A 22,400-nucleotide genomic window follows, 5' to 3' on the forward strand; every position below is an offset into this window, starting at 1 on the left:
CCTTTCCAACAATCCAGCATTTAACCTCTTGTCCTCCAAACACGTGCATGTATAATTATAATTTGCCCTTTGACCCTGTATATTTTTTCTGCTTTTTGTGAAATGAGGCAGAATATTTTAAAAAATAAAGTTCTACATTTGTTATGTTGTAGTGTAACAATTTTGTTATCCCTAACCCTATAACTAACCGTATCTCCTACATTAACTGATGACAATACTTGGCATCATTGACTGAGTCTCCATCCTTGGCAGCGGGAAGGAATAATGTGCCCGTGGTGCCGCTCATGTGATTCCACATGGGCTTTGCTGCTGTGGCCACTCCCTCTCCTGATGATGCCTTCGATGATGCTGACTTGTGGTATGCATTGGCGGTACATGCGCCAATCAACAGCTGTCTTTCTTTCTATCTAGCAGTAAGATGCCTTACTATTGGTCTATCGTGGATATTTAAGGGCTGTAGCTCTGGTGTGATGCCACTTCCCCAGAAGAAGGCACGCCCACCAAAACGTGCGTCGGGGTAGTGGCACCACTGCAAAGCAAAGCTCAGGTATATTGATATTTCTCTGTCTTGTTTCAGCATGCAATAAGATCTATTTTATAAGTCCAGGTATTTATTGTGATTGGTCTTGCCATTTAGACATTTGTCAGTATCTTGTGATACATATACTATTTTGATACTCATTATAGCTCGACTTTTCAGTTGCCTGATAACACTTCATATGATCATGAACTTACCTTATGTATTTTGCATGTCTCTTATTACATTATATTGACCTGGCAGCACCGTGGTGCTGTCCTTTGGTCATTTTTCTATGTTCACCTGTGTCTATTTTTTTATCCCTTAACTCTTAACTTTTAAAAAATGTAATAAGAATGTCATTATTTTTTACTCATAAGTTCTCTGCCTGCATTTTTCTGTAAGCCCTCGCATTTGTTAGGTTATAGTGTAACAATTTTATTATCCCTAACCGCAGCCCTATGTCTAACCCTAGCCCCTACATTAACTGTAGCCATAACAATAGCTCCACATAGGGTTTGACGAGTGTAAAAAATGTAAAAGCAGCTCTTCGTAATGAATCAAGACACTACTGGATCATGCGCCTCCATAGACATGTCAATGTGGTAGACATAGTCAATGTGTTTCCCTTACACTGCCCCTTCCCCACGCTATGCCACTAAGCCAGTGTTTTTGTAATAGTACCAGAAAGCAAACTTCTGGGGTAATTCGTTCTTGTTGGGGCTACCAAGACTGAGAGGACCATTATGATTTCCTCTTGAAAAACTTTGACAAAAGAGCACTCCCGAATCAGATGCCAAAAGGTGGCGCTGCGACTGACATCTACGGCCCCTCAAGCGAGTCAAATGGTTCATTTTTTTCAGTCTGTAAGATAGATGTACTAAATTTATTATAATCAGCATTTGACTTGTTAAGGGAGAAATAAGTAAATGAGGCTCTATGGCCTCTAGCTCGCTACAATGGGTAAAAATTTGCGAGTTTTTCAGGAAAAAGGGTGCATAAAGTAGATACTGTTCCTCGGGAATATTTTGTTTTCAGGATGCAAATTAGGGTGTATTCAAAGATGCTCCTATTATTGTTGGGAAATTTGAAGAGAAGTGCACGCCGCAGTTCAGACAGGGGCACACATCTCGCCTAGATCTGGGTAGATGACAAAAGATAATTATCGGTATATCTACCTATTAGGAAAAAGGATTCCATGCTGCTACCAAAACATAATATCCTCAGGATCTTGTAGTTTAGAGAACATAGGGTTGTTCTAATCTTGGGCATCATCAATAACATCTCTGTAGTCAGGAATGTCCTATGACTCCTTGCAGAACTGGTTGGCCCCCTCATATACGGGAATCAACCTTCGACAGCACAAAGCCAACAAGGGTCACCAGTTGGACAAGTCAAAATGTTGACGCAAATCATATTTGTCTGTTGTTAGAGTGGAGGCTGCCACCCAATAATATAGTGCCCACCCAATGTACAGAATGACAGCCTGGCACTGTAGCCCCTCTGTGGCATTAAAGCCAGTCATACCCATAAATGGTTATTGGCAGAATAACAGTTCAGCTGATCGTTCAGCTCGCAGCCATCTTTCCCATAAACAGGAGCGTTCGCCTGGCTGAGCACTTGTGTTCTCTATGAGAGAGTCACCGCCAGACATATCTGGTGCCGTCTTACCTCCGGGAGAACAAAAGGATCGGCAGTAGTGATGAGCGAGTATGTTCTGTTAACCCTTTTGGCAAGTGTGTTCCGGCGAGTACCGAGTATCTTCAGCGTACTCTGTGATATGTTTGAATCACTCCCGTGTGTATGATTTACGACTGTTTGACAGCTTTAATACATGTGAGGAATGCGAAAGAAACAAGCATTCCTCACATGTATTAAAGCTGTCAAACAGTCGCAAATCATGCAAACGGGAGTGATTCAAACATATCACCGAGTACGCTGAAGGTACTCGGTACTCACCCAAACATACTCGCCAAAAGGGTTAACAGAACATACTCGCTCATCACTAATCGGCAGTCTGAAATTGGACATGCTGGATCCTTAACAACCCCGACAATGAATTGTTCGGGCAGCCATAGGCATTAGAATGTCAGGCAAACCCATTGTTATCAGAGGGTTTGGCCGACATTAGTCTAATGAAAGACAAGCAATTAATTCCAAATAAAAGCGGACATCAGGGCAATCAACTTGGAGAAGAATGATCTAGGGATAAGTCCCTTAGCATGTATCAGAAGATATAAGCCCCCAAACAGTGTCAGGGACTAATAAGCAAGCAATTTTTGTAGGGGATAGACGTTCTTGGGATAGCACATTGCTTGGTCCTTAGTAATGGATCTATATTTTAGCATCATACTTGTGTAATCAATGATAATTTAATATATTATTGCAAATGTAACCACCGTTTTAGAAGTTACCTTTCCTTCGATGATCCGATATACTAAAGAGTTCATGTCCTTGGCATTGAAGGCGTGCTTTAGAGTCGTCATTTCGTACACACAGCATCCAAGGGCCCACACATCAGACTGAAAGATTACAGAGCAAGAGGGCATCGGTTACTATTGTCTCTAGTTTTGGCTTTCAAACATGCAACATGATCCTAAGGATACTATGGCCGTGGTGACATGCAAAAAAAATACTATGTACAGGAAAAACAGAATTTCATTAAAAATAACTTAACAGGAATCTGTCAGCAAGTTTTTGCTATGTAATCTGAAGATAGCTTGCTGTATGGGTTAAAACACAGATTTCAGCAATGTAGCTCTTATCAAACTCAGCTGTTTTGTTTGCTTACAATGATTGTTTTAGCACCAGGAGCTTATCATTGCTGTGACTAGCTGGTGTGTGAGCCTTGGTCCCATACGCCCCCTCCTGTGATAAGCAGCTCACTGTTTATGGACTGTGTACACAGAGAGCCTGGTGTGGGCGGGGTTGGCTATGGTGTGGGTGGGATTAGCTTTCTCAGCTCTGCTTCATGCTAAATCTAAAAGCTCTGATTGTGTCAGAACAGCTGCACCCAGTAATGTAAGTGATACATCGTTGGATTAGGCTTCTCTTTGCCTACAGGCTGCTCTCAGAAACCTGCTGACAGATACCCTGGGGTTGTCCAGTGAAGACATGCATGCCCAACCGTCGATCCAGTCATTCCCTATAGGGCTGCCGAGCACCACACTCAGCTTTTTCTGGCAGCCCCATAGAGAATCAATGGAGAAGTGGCTGGGCAATCAAACTGCCTCTGCATTTCGTAACAAGCATAAACGTTCCCTGTCGGGGATAAAAATTCTCTGTTCTGCCAATAAGTGTGGGTCTCAGAGGTTGGACACCCACCGATAAGCTACTCTGTGGATAGATAATAACTTGTTTTTTTTCACTGGATATCTTTTTGAAGGGAATCTTTCACCAGTTTTTTCTTAACCCATGTGAGAGCAACATGATGTAGGGGCAGACACCCTGACTCCAGCAATGTGTCACTTACTGGGCTGCTTGCTGCAGTTTTGGTAAAATCAATGTTTTATCTGCCCCAGATCTACCAGTTCTCTGAATGCTGAGATGTGTATACAGTGCTGGCCAAAAGTATTGGCACCCCTGCAATTCTGTCAGATAATACTCAGTTTCTTCCTGAAAATGATTGCAATCACAAATTCTTTGGTATTATTATCTTCATTTAATTTGTCTTCAATGAAAAAAACACAAAAAGAATTGTCCTAAAGCCAAATTGGATATAATTCCACACCAAACCTAAAAAAGGGGGTGGACAAAAGTATTGGCACCCTTTGAAAAATCATGTGATGCTTCTCTAATTCGTGTAATTAACAGCACCTGTAACTTACCTGTGGCACCTAACAGGTGTTGGCAATAACTAAATCACACTTGCAGCCAGTTAACATGGATTAAAGTTGACTCAACCTCTGTCCTGTGTCCTTGTGTGTACCACATTGAGCATGGAGAAAAGAAAGAAGACCAAAGAACTGTCTGAGGACTTGAGAAACCAAATTGTGAGGAAGCATGAGCAATCTCAAGGCTACAAGTCCATCTCCAAAGACCTGAATGTTCATGTGTCTTCCGTGCGCAGTGTCATCAAGAAGTTTAAAGCCCATGGCACTGTGGCTAACCTCCCTAGATGTGGACGGAAAAGAAAAATTGACGAGAGATTTCAACGCAAGATTGTGCGGATGGTGGATAAAGAACCTCGACTAACATCCAAACAAGTTCAAGCTGCCCTGCAGTCCGAGGGTACAACAGTGTCAACCCGTACTATCCGTCGGCGTCTGAATGAAAAGGGACTGTATGGTAGGATACCCAGGAAGACCCCACTTCTTACCCTGAGACATAAAAAAGCCAGGCTGGAGTTTGCCAAAACTTACCTGAGAAAGCCTAAAACGTTTTGGAAGAATGTTCTCTGGTCAGATGAGACAAAAGTAGAGCTTTTTGGGAAAAAGCATCAACATAGAGTGTACAGGAAAAAAAAGAGGCATTCAAAGAAAAGAACATGGTCCCTACAGTCAAACATGGCGGAGGTTCCCTGATGTTTTGAGGTTGCTGTGCTGCCTCTGGCACTGGACTGCTTGACTGTGTGCATGGCATTATGAAGTCTGAAGACTACCAACAAATTTTGCAGCATAATGTAGGGCCCAGTGTGAGAAAGCTGGGTCTCCCTCAGAGGTCATGGGTCTTCCAGCAGGACAATGACCCAAAACACACTTCCAAAAGCACTATAAAATGGTTTTAGAAAAAGCACTGGAGACTTCTAAGGTGGCCAGCAATGAGTCCAGACCTGAATCCCATAGAACACCAGTGGAGAGATCTCAAAATGGCAGTTTGGAGAAGGCACCCTTCAAATATCAGGGACCTGGAGCAGTTTGCCAAAGAAGAATGGTCTACAATTCCAGCAGAGCATTGTAAGAAACTCATTGATGGTTACCGGAAGCGGTTGTTCGCAGTTATTTTGGCTAAAGGTTGTGCAACCAAGTATTAGGCTGAGGGTGCCAATACTTTTGTCCGGCCCATTTTTGGAGTTTTGTGTGAAATGATCAATGATTTGATTTTTGCTTCATTCTCTTTTGTGTTTTTTCCTTGCAAGCAAATTAAATGAAGATAATAATACCAAAGAATTTGTGATTGCAATCATTTTCAGGAAGAAACTGAGTATTATCTGACAGAATTGCAGGGGTGCCAATACTTTTGGCCAACACTGTATCCCCGCCTACACCACTGATTGGCAGTTTTCCGTGTATACTGTGCATAGGCAGAAAGCTGCCAATCAGTGGTGGGGGCGGACTCTACATAGAGCTTATGAATATAGAGGACTGCATGGCAGCAGGTTTACTACTTCTTTAGTGATGATCTCTGGCTGATAAGACTGATTTTATTTAAACGACAGCAAGCAGCCCAGTAAGTGACACATCTCTGGAATCAGGGTATCAGTCTCTGCTGCTGACAGATTAGGTAGCAGAAACATGGTGACAGATTCCCTTCAATACAAATAACATTTAATAACGTATAGTAGATGGGTCAGTACCTTATAATTGTATGGCTGATTAGAAAACAGTTCTGGGCTCATATAGTAAGGGGTCCCAATGAGAGTGCTGGCCATGTCATACTGGCTATCCAGGACCCGAGCAATCCCCAGGTCTCCTACTTTGATGATGTTAGATTTAGTCAGGAAAATATTCTGCGTTTTCAAGTCTCGATGCATAATATGCAAATTGTGTAAATACTGTGAAAAGAGGACATAATGACGTTAATGGCAGACAATGACAAGGACATTGCATGAAACAGCTTTATAAGTGCAAAAACAATCAGCTGAATGCTCAAACTTGCAAAAAAAGGTTGGTTAACCCATTAACAACCGCCCATATTGGTTTTTTTTTTTACTACTGGTCTAAGATCTATCGGGCAGGTAGCTGCTATCTACCTGCCTGTTCTGCCCAGCGCTGAGCTATACTGGCAGAGAGTGGTCATTGAACGCTCCTGACGGCGATTCTGCAGCTTCCGCTGATGTCACGTAGACTGAGCAGCAGTTTCTCTTTCGCTCTACTCTGTTGACCAGGTATGACTGCTGATGTCACGCTGATTGACAGCCGGCTCTCTGCTGCCTAACTGTGGGGAGCCAACAGTCAATTACCATGACGCCGGGAGTTGTTATAACCACTCCCTTCACACATTAAGTAACACACAACCAAAATAAAGGAGAGAATTTAAACATCTTATTTTGATATCAAATTTCAAGAATAAAGAATAAACAATAAATTGTAAAGAAAATGGATTTTTTTTTCTTTTTGTACAGTTAGCTGAAATAAAGCTTAACCTGTTAGCTGATTCATACTGCCCAAACCACTGGCAGCATGAATCAGCGCCTGTCTGCACGATTGCACCAGAGTAATGTTTTTCTCTGAAATGCTCCGGACCAAAGTAAGAGGCGAGACTAGTCTGGCGCCACCCCCTGGCCGGCTTTTCTCTGCACTGCTACAGGTGATTGATAGGTCTCTCCCATAGAGAGATATCTGTCACTCACTTGGAGCGATGCTGGGAGGAGCCGGACTAGTCTAATCTGCGGTTAGATCTTCTAACTATACCTACTCTGAAACGATGGAGTGTTTCAGAGAGAAATTTACTTGGCTGCAATTGTGCAGCCAGGTTCTCACTCATGCTCCCTGAGGTTTGGACAGCATGAATCAGCTGACAGGTGCCCTTGAGAAAGGTCCCCACTGTGGACCGAAACGTCGCCATATGGGCAATTAAAATCAACTTTTTTCACTGAACTGGAGTGCTGCTTCTATAATTTCTGGATATATTGTGGACTGGTATGTGCCTTTGGAGCTTTGCACCAGTGATGCTGAGGTAAGAAGAGGCTGCTCACACTGCTGTCCACATTGTCTATCTGATCTAATACTGGAGATAACAGGAGAGCTGAGGTAAGAAGAGGCTGCTCACACTGCTGTCCACCTTGTCTATCTGATCTAATACTAGGGATATCAGGGGTGCTGAGGTAAGAAGAGGCTGCTCACACTGCTGTCCTCCCTGCCTGTCTGATCTAATAATGGAGATACAAGGAGTGCTGAGATAAGAAAAAGCTACTCACACTGCTATCCACCATGTCTATCTGATCTAATAGAGAGGATACTAAGGGGGCTGAAGGAAGAAGAGGCTGCTCACACTGATGTCCCTCTGATCTAATAGAGATATCAGGGGTGCTGAGGTAAGTAGAGGCTGTTAACACTGCTGTCCACCCTGTCTATCTGATCTCATAGAGGAGAAACTAAGGGTGCTGAGGTAATAAGAGGCTGCTCACACTGCTATCCAATATATATTTCTAATCTAAAACTGGAGCTACCAGGGGGCTGAGGTAAGAAGAGGACACTGTCTTTCAGAATGACAGTACAAAGTTTAAGTATCTTGAGATGACAGCAATGACGCGTCCTACTGCACATGCTCAAAGGCATCTGTCCTATCAAAATTCTAGGACAGGTTTCTGTCAGTGTAACAAGTTGGTGACCATTTTAATTCTATAGTGATTACCTCCCTAGACACAATTTTCTGTTACATGTATTTAAAAAAAATTGCAATGTTGTTTTTTACATATCATGATCTTTATTGAAAGACAAAATTAGCAATCTTGCAATTTTCACACTGTCCATTGAGGCTTATTTTAGACTTATACTTCATGTCCTTTCAGGCAGAGTTTTCAGCAGGCTCAATATCATCAAAGGCAGAATTACAATGACAGGTGATAACACAAGACCCACCAATCACAATAGGCGATGTGATAGCTGACTCTGCTGCCCACCTTACACAAGCTCATTAGGTATTTTAATGCAAAAGACTATAGCGGATTATGGCTAATGTACATGTGTTGTTTCCTGAAACAACAGAACATTAAAGTCTAAAAAAGCCCCACTGGTTAGCGTGTAAATTTCAAGAATTATATATTTTTTATTTTTAATACAGATTGTGATATTGAAAAATAAATAAATAAAAATGCCCCCAAAATGTAAAAAATATATTTAAAACAAAAACACCATTTCAATAATAGTTCTATTTTCTGATGATAGGTTCCTTTTAAGGCTCAAACAGGCCTAGACATTAAAGAGTTGATAAAATGCAGCAGAACAGTTAATGGAGAGCTATGTTCACAAAAGACACCAGTTAACTAAGGAAATTGCAAGTAAAGCCGGTTTTACACGTTTGACATTCATGGTCTGAGCATGGACCGCGATGTATGGACTGACAACAGATCTCCTGACCTGACCTCAACAGCCATGTAGGAGGCCAGTCTGTACATGGTGGTCTGAACTCGGATCGAGAATGTCGGAAGTGTGAAACGGACACAACGTATGACCCCATTGCTATAGCATCAGCACCAGTAAAACTGGGCCAATGTCGGGGATGACCGCTACTAAGGAGACAATTCCAGAATGAGAAATCTTGTAGATCCAAGGACAGGGCGCACAGAGGGCACCTAAGTGACCAAATACACTTGGAGCTTGTCCTCACACCACAAAGACTATTACCATCAAGTTACAAAAAGTTGCCCAAAATCCTTTTAACTCTACCTGTAGTGCCATGGTGATCTGTATAAACCACTCCACTACTTGGCTTTCTGGAAGAAGTTTGCCCTTTTGTTCCTTAAGTTTATGGTACAAGTCTCCCCCTTCACAAAAGCTCATGGCGATGTAGAGCAGGCCATCGTCACCCTCCCACGATTCCTTATATGCCACAATGTTGGGATGTTTCAGCTGAGAAAGTAGCTGCGCCTCTTGTTCTGCCGCTTTCCGTTCTCTGCGAGGAGCGTTGCGGAGGCTCAGTTTCTTAATCACGTACTGTGAGAAAAAGACATATAATGAACACTTTTTTTAACTTTTCTGTCAACACAGAATGGCCACATGAGGACTTATTTTCTGCGGGGCAAGGTGCAATTTTTAAGGACACCGTTCATTTTACCATATAATGTACTGAAAAGCAGGGAAAAAAAAATCCAAATAGTTAAAAAAATGCAATTCTACCACTGGTTTTTAAAGTTTTCTTTTTATAGAATTATTAAGTGGTAAAAATGAGCCGGAAACACAATTTTCCAGGTCAGTATGATTACTGATACCACATTTGGAAAGTTTTTTTAATTATTTAAAGGGCTATTCCCATCTCCAAGATCCTATCCCAATATGTAGTAGGTTTAATATTATTATTATTATTATTAATAATGATAATAATATCATCAGCAAATACCTCCAATTAGAAATGTTGTATAGGTATTCTGATTCGCTATGTCTCGTTCCTCAATATTTGCTCATATTATTACACCTACTACATATTGGGATAGGATCCTCAATGATAAGGGCAGCGCTCAGCACCGGCACTTGGGAACAGCGCTAATGGTACCGCTGATTCCCAGACGCCGGTATGTGTCATCACTGTGCACATGTGCGGGACATTTTGTTGCCCGTGCTGCGAAAAAAAAAATGGACGTGTCAGCATGTTTTGCCCACAGACACACGGTCCGTGGAAACTAGCTGTACCCCTGATTCCCAGGTGCTGGTACATGTGATCCTGATTCGGCACACAGTTGCCACACAAGTGCACACGGACATAGATATCTCTGGTGCTGGTTTTTCCAGTACCGGAAATATCTGAAAGAGGCCTAACTGTGTACTCTGGTGGTGGTTTGTTACTGCTGATCTGAACCGTTGAGAGAGCGCACTGCCACTGTGAAAATATATTCTGAGACTGTTTTTTTGTGACATATTGTACTTCATTATAATGGTAAAACTTCTTCGATATCACTTGCATCAATTTGTGAAAAAAATGGGAAATTTGGTAAAAAAAATAAAAATTTTGCAGTTTTCAAACTTTGAATTCTTATGCCCTTAAATCAGAGTTATGTCACACAAAATAGTTAATAAATAACATTTCCCACATGTCTACTTTAGATCAGAACAATTTTTGAAACAAAAATGTTTTTTTTGCTAGGAAGTTATAAGGGTTAAAAGTTGACCAGCAATTTCTCATTTTTCCAACAAAATTTACAAAACCATTTTTTTTTGGGACCACATCACGATTCAAGTTACTTTGAGGGGTCGATATGACAGAAAATACCCAAAAGTGACACCATTCTATAAACTGCACCCCTCAAGGTGCTCAAAACTACATTCAAAAAGTTTATCAACCCTTCATGTTTTTCACAGAAACTGAAGCAACATGGAAGGAAAAGATGAACATTTTAACTTTTTTTTCACAAAAATTTTACTTCAAACCCCGTCTTTTTTTATTTTCACAAGGGTAACAGGAGAAAATAGACCCCAAAAATTGTTGTGTAATTTCTCCTGAGTACGCCAATACCCCATATGTGGGGAAAAAACACTGTTTGGGTGCACAGAAGGGCTTGAAAGGGAAGGAGCACTGTGTGACTTTTTGAACACAAAATTGGCTGAAATTGAGAGCGGACGCCATGTTGCGTTTGGAGAGCCCCTGTCGTGCCTAAATAGTGGAAACCCCTAACAAGTGACCCCATTTTGGAAACTACAGCCTTCAAGGATTTTACTAAGGGGTATAGTGAGCATTTTGAACCCAGAGGTACGACACAGAATTTGATAACATTAGGTCGTCATTAGTGATGAGTGAGTATGTTCTGTTAACCCTTTCGGTGAGCATACCCGGGTGCTCGCCGAGTATCTTCAGCGTGCTCGGGTGTTATGCTTCAGTCACTCCGTGTGCATGATTTGCGGCTGTTTTGACAGCTTAAATACATGTGAGGAATGCCTAAGAAACAGGCATTCCTCACATGTATTAAAGGTGTCAAACAATCGCAAATTATGGCAAATTATGCGCACAGAGAGACTCAAACATGACACCCGAGCACGCCGAAGATACTTGGAAAACACCCAAGCATGCTCGTAAATCTCGCGTAACGAGCATGCTCGCTCATCATTAGTCGTCATATTGAATATGTCGTCATTAGTCTTGAGCGCAAGTGCTCGCTCCTTGAGTTTGCATCGGGTACTCGAGTATGCACCATGTATCGCGGGTGCTCGAGTGAGATGTGGGAGTCCCCGCACCGCATGCTTTGCGGCTGTTAGACACCCAAAAAGAACATGAGGGGATAGCCCGTGTATGGCAGGCAATCCCTGCGTGTTTTTTTTGGCTATATAATAGCCGTGAAATATGTGGGGCGGGGACTCGAGCATGTCACACCAGCACCCACGATGCTCGGTGTATACCTGAGCAAGCAATGCAAACTCAAATAGCGAGCACTTACGCTCAACACATCGTCATTTTTTTTTTCTTTACTTTTGAAAAAATCCTAACCCCAACCCTAATACAACCCTAACCCAACCCTAATCCTAACCCCAACCCTAATCTTAACCCTAACAGCAAAGAATGGAAAAATATATATATTTTATAATTTTTTATCTAACTAAAGGGGTGACAAAGGGGGATTTGATTTACAATTTTTTTTTGCTTTTGATCACGGTGATAGGGTCTATCACAATGATCAACAGGAACCAATAGGAAAAATCTCCTATTGTTGCCAGATACCGACTGGCAAATCTCAGCGGGCGTCCACCAATTTTTTTTTACAGGAAAATAACGGATTGCCGGATCAGGAGATACAGGGGACTGCGGAGGTAACGGGTGGGCTCAGGGGGCATAATTTCTCTCTCCTCTGACATGTATATCATGTCAGAGGAGAGAGAAATGATTGTAACCGCGGGCACACTTTTTTTTTTTTGGTGATCATTGTTATTCACGGAATAACGGCGATCACGTGATCAGGGGAAAAAAAGACCCTGATCATGCTTTTCAGGGTCTCAGGTACCCCGGTTAGCTGAGACACCAGAGAATTTCAGACTCTGGGGGGCGCCACAGCCTTTTTAAAACGGCAATGAGGGAATAAGGCCCCTTAATGGACGCAGTTTTAATGCGTATCGGTGGTCGTTAAGAAGTTAATTTTATATTGTGATAGATCGGACTTTTTGAGGTTTATTTTTTTTTAGATGAATTTATTTTTCATGGGAGAAAAGGGGTTGATTTAATTTTGAATGTTTTTTTTTATTATTTTTTTTTTACACACTTTTTCGTTCCCTTAGGGCAGGGGTGGGGAACCTCAAGCCCGCAGGCAGTTTACAGCCCGTGATGACCTTTTAACTGGACCTTGGTGCTTGGGCCGGCAGTTGTATTTGTTCTGTGATCACGCACACGCAGTGTTCACTACTGAACGCTGAGGCACGTGCATTGAAAGATTACATCCTGACACCAGTGCCGGCGGCGTCAGGACGTACTTTGTGGGTGAAGATAGTGCGCAATTTGTACGGCCCCCGAAGGATGTTATAAATATCCAAATGGCCCTTGGCATAAAAAAAGATTCCCCACCCCTGCCTAAGGGGACAGGAGCCTGTGATCAACCGATCGCTTAGACTACATACTGCAATACCACAGCCTTCAACGGGGACCCAACTGTCACACTAATCCATCGACGCCCTGTGACCTATTTGTCCCAGTAATTACATCATGTAAATGCTGCCATCAGAGATTGACAGCGGTATCTTAATGGTTAACAACAGCGGATCGGAGTTCAGTGAGGGACGCTGCTGTCAGAAACAGATGCCGGCTATGTAAAATAACCAGCATCTACCACCTGTGGAGGGAACTCAGCTCTTTTGTCTTCTTCACAAATGGTCACCTCAGCGCAGGATCTACTGTTAGGACCATACGTACAAAGTGGTTAAAATCCGCAGCATGTCATTTTGTAATGCAAATGTCAAATGTGCAGCAACAACTGCAGCATTTCAGCAAATTTAAAATTGCAGCATTGTTTGCTACTGTGGATTACACACAGCAGATAAGTCCAGTGTGCACATCCCCTAATGCTAGGTTTAGACATACTGTGTTCTCAGCTGAACACTGAGCTGGCAACTGTGCCCTGAGGGCGGCTGAGTCATTTTAGGCTGTCTGGCCTCTATCCTGGCATTGTTCATCTTGCAGGCTAAATGGCCCCATCAGGGCAGAATCCTGTTTTTCAGGAAGTCCAATGGAAACCCCAACATGCTCATTGTATATGTGGGAACCTAGGGTAACAGAAGTTGGTGCCCAACCTTGTCGGAGCACTACAGCCCACCGACAAGTGTTTATTAAAAATGTGTAAACTGATGGGAACTGTCAAAAATCCAATTGAGGTCAATGGCCATGTGCAGAAATGTTGAAATAAACAGAATACTTTAACCATTATAAGACTGAGCCACTTTTTGTTTTTGGACATTTGTCTTTTTGTTCTCTCCTTTTCCAAGAGACATAACTTTCTTTTCTTATATTCCCTTCAACATAGCCATTTGAGGGTTTGTTTTTGTGGAACGAGTTGTAGTTTTGAATGACAACATTCACCTTCCCATAAATTTACTGGAAAATGGGTAAAAATCCAAGTTTAGGTAAAATGGTGAATAAAAAACAAAAAAAAAAAATACATTTTTCCATTGCGTTTCAAGTTTTGTTTTTACGCTGCTCTTTGTATGGTAAAAATTAGATGACAACATGATCCTTCAGGTTACTACGATTACGGTGATACCAAACTTGCAGAGTTTTATTAATAATTTCCCCCGGGTTCTCTGGTTTCCTCCCACACTTGATAGGGAATGTAGATTGTGAGCCCCAATGGGGACAGTGATGATAATGTCTGTAAATTGTCTGAAATGTAAACTGCCGCTGAATATGTTGGCACTATATAAATAAAAAAAGAAGAATCTAATAGTTAAAAATTCAAAACTTGGTATATATATATATATATATATATATATATATATATATATATATATATATATATATTAAAAAAAAGTGCTTTATGTCGTTATTTTCTGACATCGGAAACTTTTTTATTTTTACGTTAGTGACCGGTGTTGGGGCTTGTTTTCTGTGAAGTTAGCGGCAGTTTTTATTGCTACTGTTTTGGGGTAAAGAAGATGTAAGTAGAATGTCCAAATGGAGGCAGCACAGCAAGAAGATAAAGTGCTAAATTATTGGACTTTACTGGCCCATGTGGTGATGTTTCTGTTCATAAAGCAGTAACACAAGCGCGCATGACGTATATTTAAAAGGTACACAAGCTAAATTGTACATCACTGATATAAAAGACACAGTCATATACAGGTGCATCTCACTAAATTAGAATATCATCAAAAAGTTAATTTATTTCAGTTCTTCAATTCAAAAAGTGAAACTCATATATTATATAGAGTCATTACACACAGAGTGATCTATTTCAAGTGATTATTTCTGTTAATGTTGATGATTATGGCTTACAGCCAATGAAAACACAAAAGCCATTATCTCAGTAAATTAAAATAATTAACAAAAAACACCTGCAAAGGCTTCTGATGCATTTAAAAGGGTCCCTTATTCTGTTTCAGTAGTCTCCACAATCATGGGGAAGACAGCTGACTTGATAGATGTCCAGAAGGCAGTCATTGACACACTCCACAAGGTCCCAGAGGTCCAATTTTCATTTGGAAATCAAGGTCCCAGAGTCTGGAGGAAGAGTGCAGAGGCCACAATCCAAGCTGCTGGAGGTCTAGTGTGAAGTTTCCACAATCAGTGATGGTTTGGGGGGCCATGTCATCTGCTGGTGTAGGTCCACTGTGTTTTATCAAGACCAAAGTCAGCGCAGCCGTCTACCAGGAAATTTTAGAGCACTTCATGCTTCCCTCTGCCGACAAGCTTTTTGGAGATGGAAATTTCATTCTCCAGCAGGACTTGGCACCTGTCCACACTGCCAAAAAGTACCAATACCTGGTTTACAAACCACAGTATCACTGTGCTTGATTGGCCAGCAAACTCGCCTGACCTTAACCCCATAGAAAATCTATTATAGAGAATCTATGGGGTAATGTCAAGAGGAAGATGACAGACACCTGACCTTAACCCCATAGAGAATCTATGGGGTATTGTCAAGAGGAAGATGAGACACCAGACCCAACAATGCAGACGAGCTGAAGGCTGCTATCAAAGCAACCTGGGCTTCCATAACACCTCAGCAGTGCCACAGACTGATCGCCTCCATGCCACGCCGCATTGATGCAGTAATTGATGCAAAAGGAGCCCCGACCAAGTATTGAGGGCATTTACTGAACATACATTTCAGTAGAACAACATTTCGGATTTTAAAAACATTTTTCAAGCTGTTGTTATAAAGTATTCTAATTTACTGAGATAATGACTTTTGTGTTTTCATTGGCTGTAAGCCATAATCATCAACATTAACAGAAATAAACACGTGAAATAGATCACGCTGTTTGTAATGACTCTATATAATATACGAGTTTCACTTTTTGTATTGAAGAACTGAAATAAACTTTTTGATGATATTCTAATTTTGTGAGATGCACCTGTATGTAATCTTGCTGTGTACCTATGGGACATAAGCAAAAAAAAAGGGGCCAGCGCTCAATAGCAGATTCAGTGCAAAAAACTGGTGTATTTATAGGCCCATGTGAACAAAAGCAAGTGAGCCTTTGCTATATATATATATATTTTTTTTTTCATGTATATATATATATATATATATATATATATATATATATATATATAAAATGTGTACATATAATATGTATATATATATATGTTTATACACTGTGTGTGTGTGTATATACATGGTGGTCCAAAAGTAGGTGAACAGAAAGTGTAATAAGGTTATGAAGGGGGAGATTTATCAAACATGGTGTAAAGTGAAACTGGCTCAGTTGCCCTTAGCAACCAATCAGATTCCACTTTTCATTCCTCACAGACTCTTTGGAAAATGAAAGGTGGAATCTGATTGGTTGCTAAGGGCAACTGAGCCAGTTTCACAGATCTAGTTTTCACAGATAGATCTCCCCCAAATCTGTTTTCTTTTCAGATAATTCAGATAACACATAATGGCAAATAATTTAAATACAGATCAAAGAAAATGGATTTTAACAGAGTATTGGAAATCTCAAAATGCTGAAACCGTTAAAGCAAATTGGGTTGAAACATTTGGTACTCAAGCCCCAAAGAGACAAACCATTTACCGCATTCGTGACAAATTCAATGCCACTGGCTCAATCCTTAATGCTCCAAAAACTGGTCGACCCAAAACAGTCTGTACAGAAGATAATAAACAACTTGTTGCTGAAACATTTGTTCAGAGTCCAAAAAAGTCCACCAGAAGAGCCTCTTTGGAATTGGGAATTTCACGAGCTTCTATCATGCGAATCCTGAAATCTATTGGGTGGAAAGCTTATCGTCCACGTCTAATTCATGGTTTATTGGAGGATGATCCAGACAGGCGGCTGCAATTTAGTGTTTGATAAATCTCCCCCTTCATAACCTTGTTACACTTTCTGTCCACCTACTTTTGGACCACTGTGTGTGTGTGTGTGTGTGTGTGTGTGTTTGTATGTATGTATATGTATATATATATATATATATATATATATATATATATATCTATATATATATATATATATATCTATATATATATATATATCTATATATATATATATATACACATACACATACATACATACATACATACAGTTAGGTCCATATATATTTGGACAGAGACAACATTTTTTAATTTTGGTTCTAGACATTACCACAATGAATTTTAAACAAAACAATTTAGATGCAGTTGAAGTTCAGACTTTCAGCTTTCATTTGAGGGTATCCACATTAAAATTGGATGAAGGGTTTAGGAGTTTCAGCTCCTTATCATGTGCCACCCTGTTTTTAAAGGGACCAAAAGTAATTGGACAATTGACTCCAAGGCTATTTCATGGACAGGTGTGGGCAATCCCTTCGTTGTGTCATTCTCAATTAAGCAGATAAAAGGCCTGGAGTTGATTTGAGCTGTGGTGCTTCCATTTGGAAGGTTTTGCTGTGAAGTAAACATGCGGTCAAAGGAGCTCTCCATGCAGGTGAAACAAGCCATCCTTAAGCTGCAAAAACAGAATAAACCCATCCGAGAAATTGCTACAATATTAGAGTGGCAAAATCTACAGTTTGGTACATCCTGAGAAAGAAAGAAAGCACTGGTGAACTCATCAATGCAAAAAGACCTGGGCGCCCACGGAAGACAACAGTGGTGGATGATCGCAGAATAATCTCCATGGTGAAGAGAAACCCCTTCACAACAGCCAACCAAGTAAACAACACTCTCCAGGAGGTAGGCGTATCAATATCCAAATCTACCATAAAGAGAAGACTGCATGAAAGTAAATACAGAGGGTTCACTGCACGGTGCAAGCCACTCATAAGCATCAAAAATAAAAAGGCTAGACTGGACTTTGCTAAAAAACATCTAAAAAAGCCAGCACAGTTCTGGAAGAACATTCTTTGGACAGATGAAACCAAGATCAACCTCTACCAGAATGATGGAAAGAGAAAAGTATGGCGAAGGCGTGATACAGCTCATGATCCAAAGCATACCACATCATCTGTAAAACATGGTGGAGGCAGTGTGATGGCTTGGGCATGCATGGCTGCCAGTGGCACTGGGTCACTAGTGTTTATTGATGATGTGACACAGGACAGAAGCAGCAGAATGAATTGTGATGTATTCAGAGCCATACTGTGTGCTCAGATCCAGCCAAATGCAGCCAAACTGATTGGTCATCGTTTCATACTACAGATGGACAATGACCCAAAACATAAAGCCAAAGCAACCCAGGAGTTTATTAAAGCAAAGAAGTGGAATATTCTTGAATGGCCAAGTCAGTCACCTGATCTCAACCCAATTAAGCATGCATTTCACTTGTTAAAGACTAAACTTCAGACAGAAAGGCCCACAAACAAACAGCAACTGAAAACCACCGCAGTGAAGGCCAGGCAGAGCATCAAAAAGGAGGAAACACAGCGTCTGGTGATGTCCATGAGTTCAAGACTTCAGGCAGTCATTGCCAACAAAGGGTTTTCAACCAAGTACTAGAAATTAACATTTTATTTACAATTATTTAATCTGTCCAATTACTTTTGGTCCCTTTAAAAACAGGGTGGCACATGTTAAGGAGCTGAAACTCCTAAACCTTTCATCCAATTTTAATGTGGATACCCTCAAATGAAAGCTGAAAGTCTGAACTTCAACTGCATCTGAATTGTTTTGTTTAAAATTCATTGTGGTAATATCTATATATATATATATATATATGTATATATATACACAGTACAGACCAAAAGTTTGGACACACCTTCTCATTTAAAGATTTTTCTGTATTTTCATGACTATGAGAATTGTACATGCACACTGAAGGCATCAAGACTATGAATTAACACATGTGGAATTATATACTTAACAAAAAAAGTGTGAAACAACTGAAAATATGTCTTATAGTCTAGGTTCTTCAAAGTAGCTACCTTTTGCTTTGAAAGTTGAAGTAATGCATATAAAAGGGTAGACAAATAGGACCGGGTCCCAACTCCAGACCACCTAGGCCCGTGGTAAGCTACATATATACCAATCAGCTCAACAAAGGGCATGCCACACCCTTAAATTGCACAGAATGCAAACAAGGTACCGTCCCAATTTAGGGTCACCTTGCCGCTGGTGGGACGGCTTGTATACTTTTTTTGATCAAAAATAGTTCACTAAGTACCCTATATTTATTATGCAATTTTGCTTTACATTTATATATAATTATGGTAGGGTATGAGATATATTTTTGTCTTGCTTCTTTTTTGCTAGTGTGAACATGCCTCTGTTTCTTGTATGTCTGCCATCTTAGACCTCAGTTCACATTGTCTGGTTTTTTGACTTGTTTGCATTCTGTGCAATTTAAGGGTGTGGCATGCCCTTTGTTGAGCTGATTGGTATATATGTAGCTTACCACGGGCCTAGGTGGTCTGGAGTTGGGACCCGGTCCTATTTGTCTACCCTTTTATATGCATTACTTCAACTTTGATATACAGTAAGGTTTTTAATATAGGCAGTATAGGTACCGTCCCAATTTAGGGTCACCTTGCCGCTGGTGGGACGGCTTGTATACTTTTTTTGATCAAAAATAGTTCACTAAGTACCCTATATTTATTATGCAATTTTGCTTTACATTTATATATAATTATGGTAGGGTATGAGATATATTTTTGTCTTGCTTCTTTTTTGCTAGTGTGAACATGCCTCTGTTTCTTGTATGTCTGCCATCTTAGACCTCAGTTCACATTGTCTGGTTTTTTGACTTGTTTGCATTCTGTACAATTTAAGGGTGTGGCATGCCCTTTGTTGAACTGATTGGTATATATGTAGCTTACCACGGGCCTAGGTGGTCTGGAGTTGGGACCCGGTCCTATTTGTCTACCCTTTTATATGCATTACTTCAACTTTGATATACAGTAAGGTTTTTAATATAGGCAGTATAGGTACCGTCCCAATTTAGGGTCACCTTGCCGCTGGTGGGACGGCTTGTATACTTTTTTTGATCAAAAATAGTTCACTAAGTACCCTATATTTATTATGCAATTTTGCTTTACATTTATATATAATTATGGTAGGGTATGAGATATATTTTTGTCTTGCTTCTTTTTTGCTAGTGTGAACATGCCTCTGTTTCTTGTATGTCTGCCATCTTAGACCTCAGTTCACATTGACTGTATATGTATGTATATACAGGGAGGTCCAAAAGTAGGTGGACAGAAAGTGTAATAAGGTTATGAAGGGGAAATTTATCAAACACTAAATTGCAGCCACCTGTCTGGATCATCCTCCAATAAACCATGAATTAGACGATCAGCTTTCCACCCAATAGATTTCAGGATTCGCATGATAGAAGCTCGTGAAATTCCCAATTCCAAAGAGGCTCTTCTGGTGGACTTTTTTGGACTCTGAACAAATGTTTCAGCAAAAAGTTGTTTATTATCTTCTGTACAGACGGTTTTGGGTCGACCAGTTTTTGGAGCATTAAGGATTGAGCCAGTGGCATTGAATTTGTCACGAATGAGGTAAATGGTTTGTCTCTTTGGGGCTTGATTACCAAATGTTTCAGCCTAATTTGCTCTAATGGTTTCAGCATTTTGAGATTTCCAATACTCTGTTAAAATCCATTTTCTTTGATCTGTATTTAAATTATTTGTCATTATGTGTTATCTGAATTATCTGAAAAGAAAACAGATTTGGGGGAGATCTATCTGTGAAAACTAGATCTGTGAAACTGGCTCAGTTGCCCTTAGCAACCAATCAGATTCCACCTTTCATTTTCCAAAGAGTCTGTGAGGAATGAAAAGTGGAATCTGATTGGTTGCTAAGGGCAACCGAGCCAGTTTCACTTTACACCATGTTTGATAAATCTCCCCCTTCATAACCTGATTACACTTTCTGTCCACCTACTTTCCACCTACTTTTGGACCACCCTGTATATATACATACATACACACACTGCGGTACAGTCTGATCACACATTGTATAACAGTACACTGTGTTATAGGTCGTACATGACACCATACAGCACAGCTCTGTACATTACACAGCCCATATACCAGTAGGACACAGTGCACACGTATTACCTGCTTCCCCTCCGCTCGGTGTGCGGCAAGGCTGACTTCCCCGTAGCTCCCCTTACCCACGACACGTATGATCCTGTAATTCTCCAGCCCCGCCCGCAGCTTGTTCTCCTCCATCCCGTTACCGATTTACGGCATCCCTGTAGACACACAGCGCTCCACTTCTGATCACAACTTCCGGCAGCGTCACAGTAACCAAGCAACCGGAGAACGGAGACCGGAAACAGCAGCTAGAGCAGCGAGAAAGTTTACAGGTGTAGAACCAGAGAGTGCAGCGACATCTACTGGCCACTGTCGGTAGTGCAGGGTGAGAGCGGGAGCAGTGTTGGAGAAAACTCATTCACAAAGCTCATTAATAACGGAAATATGGAGATAATTACATGTACAGTGTAAATATCAGGTACACACACCAAGTTACAATAAAACTCTTAGTGACTTCTCAGGGTATGTTCCGTCTGAGCTTTTTGAAGCTTTTTTTTGGTTCTGGTTTCACACCAGAATCCACATATTAAGGCCACATTCTCGCATTCAGTATTTGGTCAGTTTTTTACCTCAGTACCTCAGGAGTGGGTGATAAATACAGAAGTGGTGACGTGTTTCTATTATACTTTCCCTCTGATTGTTCCACTCCTGGTTTTAGCTTACAAATACTGAGGTAAAAAACTCACCAAATACTGAACGTGACAGAAAAAAAGGGCTTGAAATCTGCTTTCAACAAGCCCCGAATCATTTGCATAAGAAACCCCCCTATAGTGCTCATTTTTTCCTCTCGTCTTCTTATTAGAAATGTCGCCGTGTCAACTCTTTCCGCAAGAAATGACGTGACGCTGTTTCTTCCGCCCGTTTTTTTAACGCGTGTTAAAAAAAAGTCAATTCTTTGACTCGTTTTCCACACATAAATCACAAGCAAAACATTTTTTTGTGGTGAAATTTTTGCAGGGGAAATGGGTGAAAACCACCACATCATATGGTTTTCCCATACCCCCCATACTATCAGTAAAAAAAAAAAAATTGGATTGCACGTTATAACTAATGTTATTCTACGATTGCCTGCTCATCTGCAATTTTTTTCTCAGATCAGACTGAGAAAAAAAAATCTACAAGTGGCTGTGTATGTCACCTCTGTTTCAGCAGTCCATTTGGCTATTGTCGATTTGGTTCCATTAAGGAGATCTGTCAGCGGTGCGGCAATTAAGGCGAAATTTTGGGGTAAACGGGTAATATCCCACAATACCAAGGAACACCCTCACCTGCTTCTTGGAAAGCGGTTACGGCCACTTCTATATTGCCTCGACCTTGATTACTTGTGGCTTGATTTCGCTTCTCCCAACAATATAGCCTAAGGCCTAAGTACTTGGCCTCTTCCTTCCCTATTGCACATTGTTTTGGATTTATGGTA

General features: G+C 40.8%; 1 protein-coding gene across 1 annotated transcript in view; it reads right to left on the reverse strand.

The window, feature by feature from the left end:
* NEK4 (NIMA related kinase 4) overlaps positions 1-21,223 on the reverse strand; it is a 60,773-nt gene extending 39,550 nt beyond the window's left edge. The window contains exons 1-4 of the mRNA XM_073644448.1: positions 21,005-21,223; positions 9,067-9,333; positions 6,033-6,230; positions 2,932-3,039 (exon numbers count right to left, since the gene is read on the reverse strand). Of these exons, the coding sequence (XP_073500549.1) occupies positions 2,932-3,039; positions 6,033-6,230; positions 9,067-9,333; positions 21,005-21,118 (687 nt within the window). The 5' untranslated portion in view covers positions 21,119-21,223. The remainder of the gene's footprint in view (positions 1-2,931; positions 3,040-6,032; positions 6,231-9,066; positions 9,334-21,004) is intronic.
* Between the last annotated feature and the right edge of the window lie 1,177 nt (positions 21,224-22,400).

Source organism: Phyllobates terribilis, unplaced genomic scaffold (assembly GCF_046119375.1).
Source record: "Phyllobates terribilis strain yellow unplaced genomic scaffold, ASM4611937v1 Scaffold_8__6_contigs__length_399053987, whole genome shotgun sequence".
Taxonomy (NCBI): domain Eukaryota; kingdom Metazoa; phylum Chordata; class Amphibia; order Anura; family Dendrobatidae; genus Phyllobates; species Phyllobates terribilis.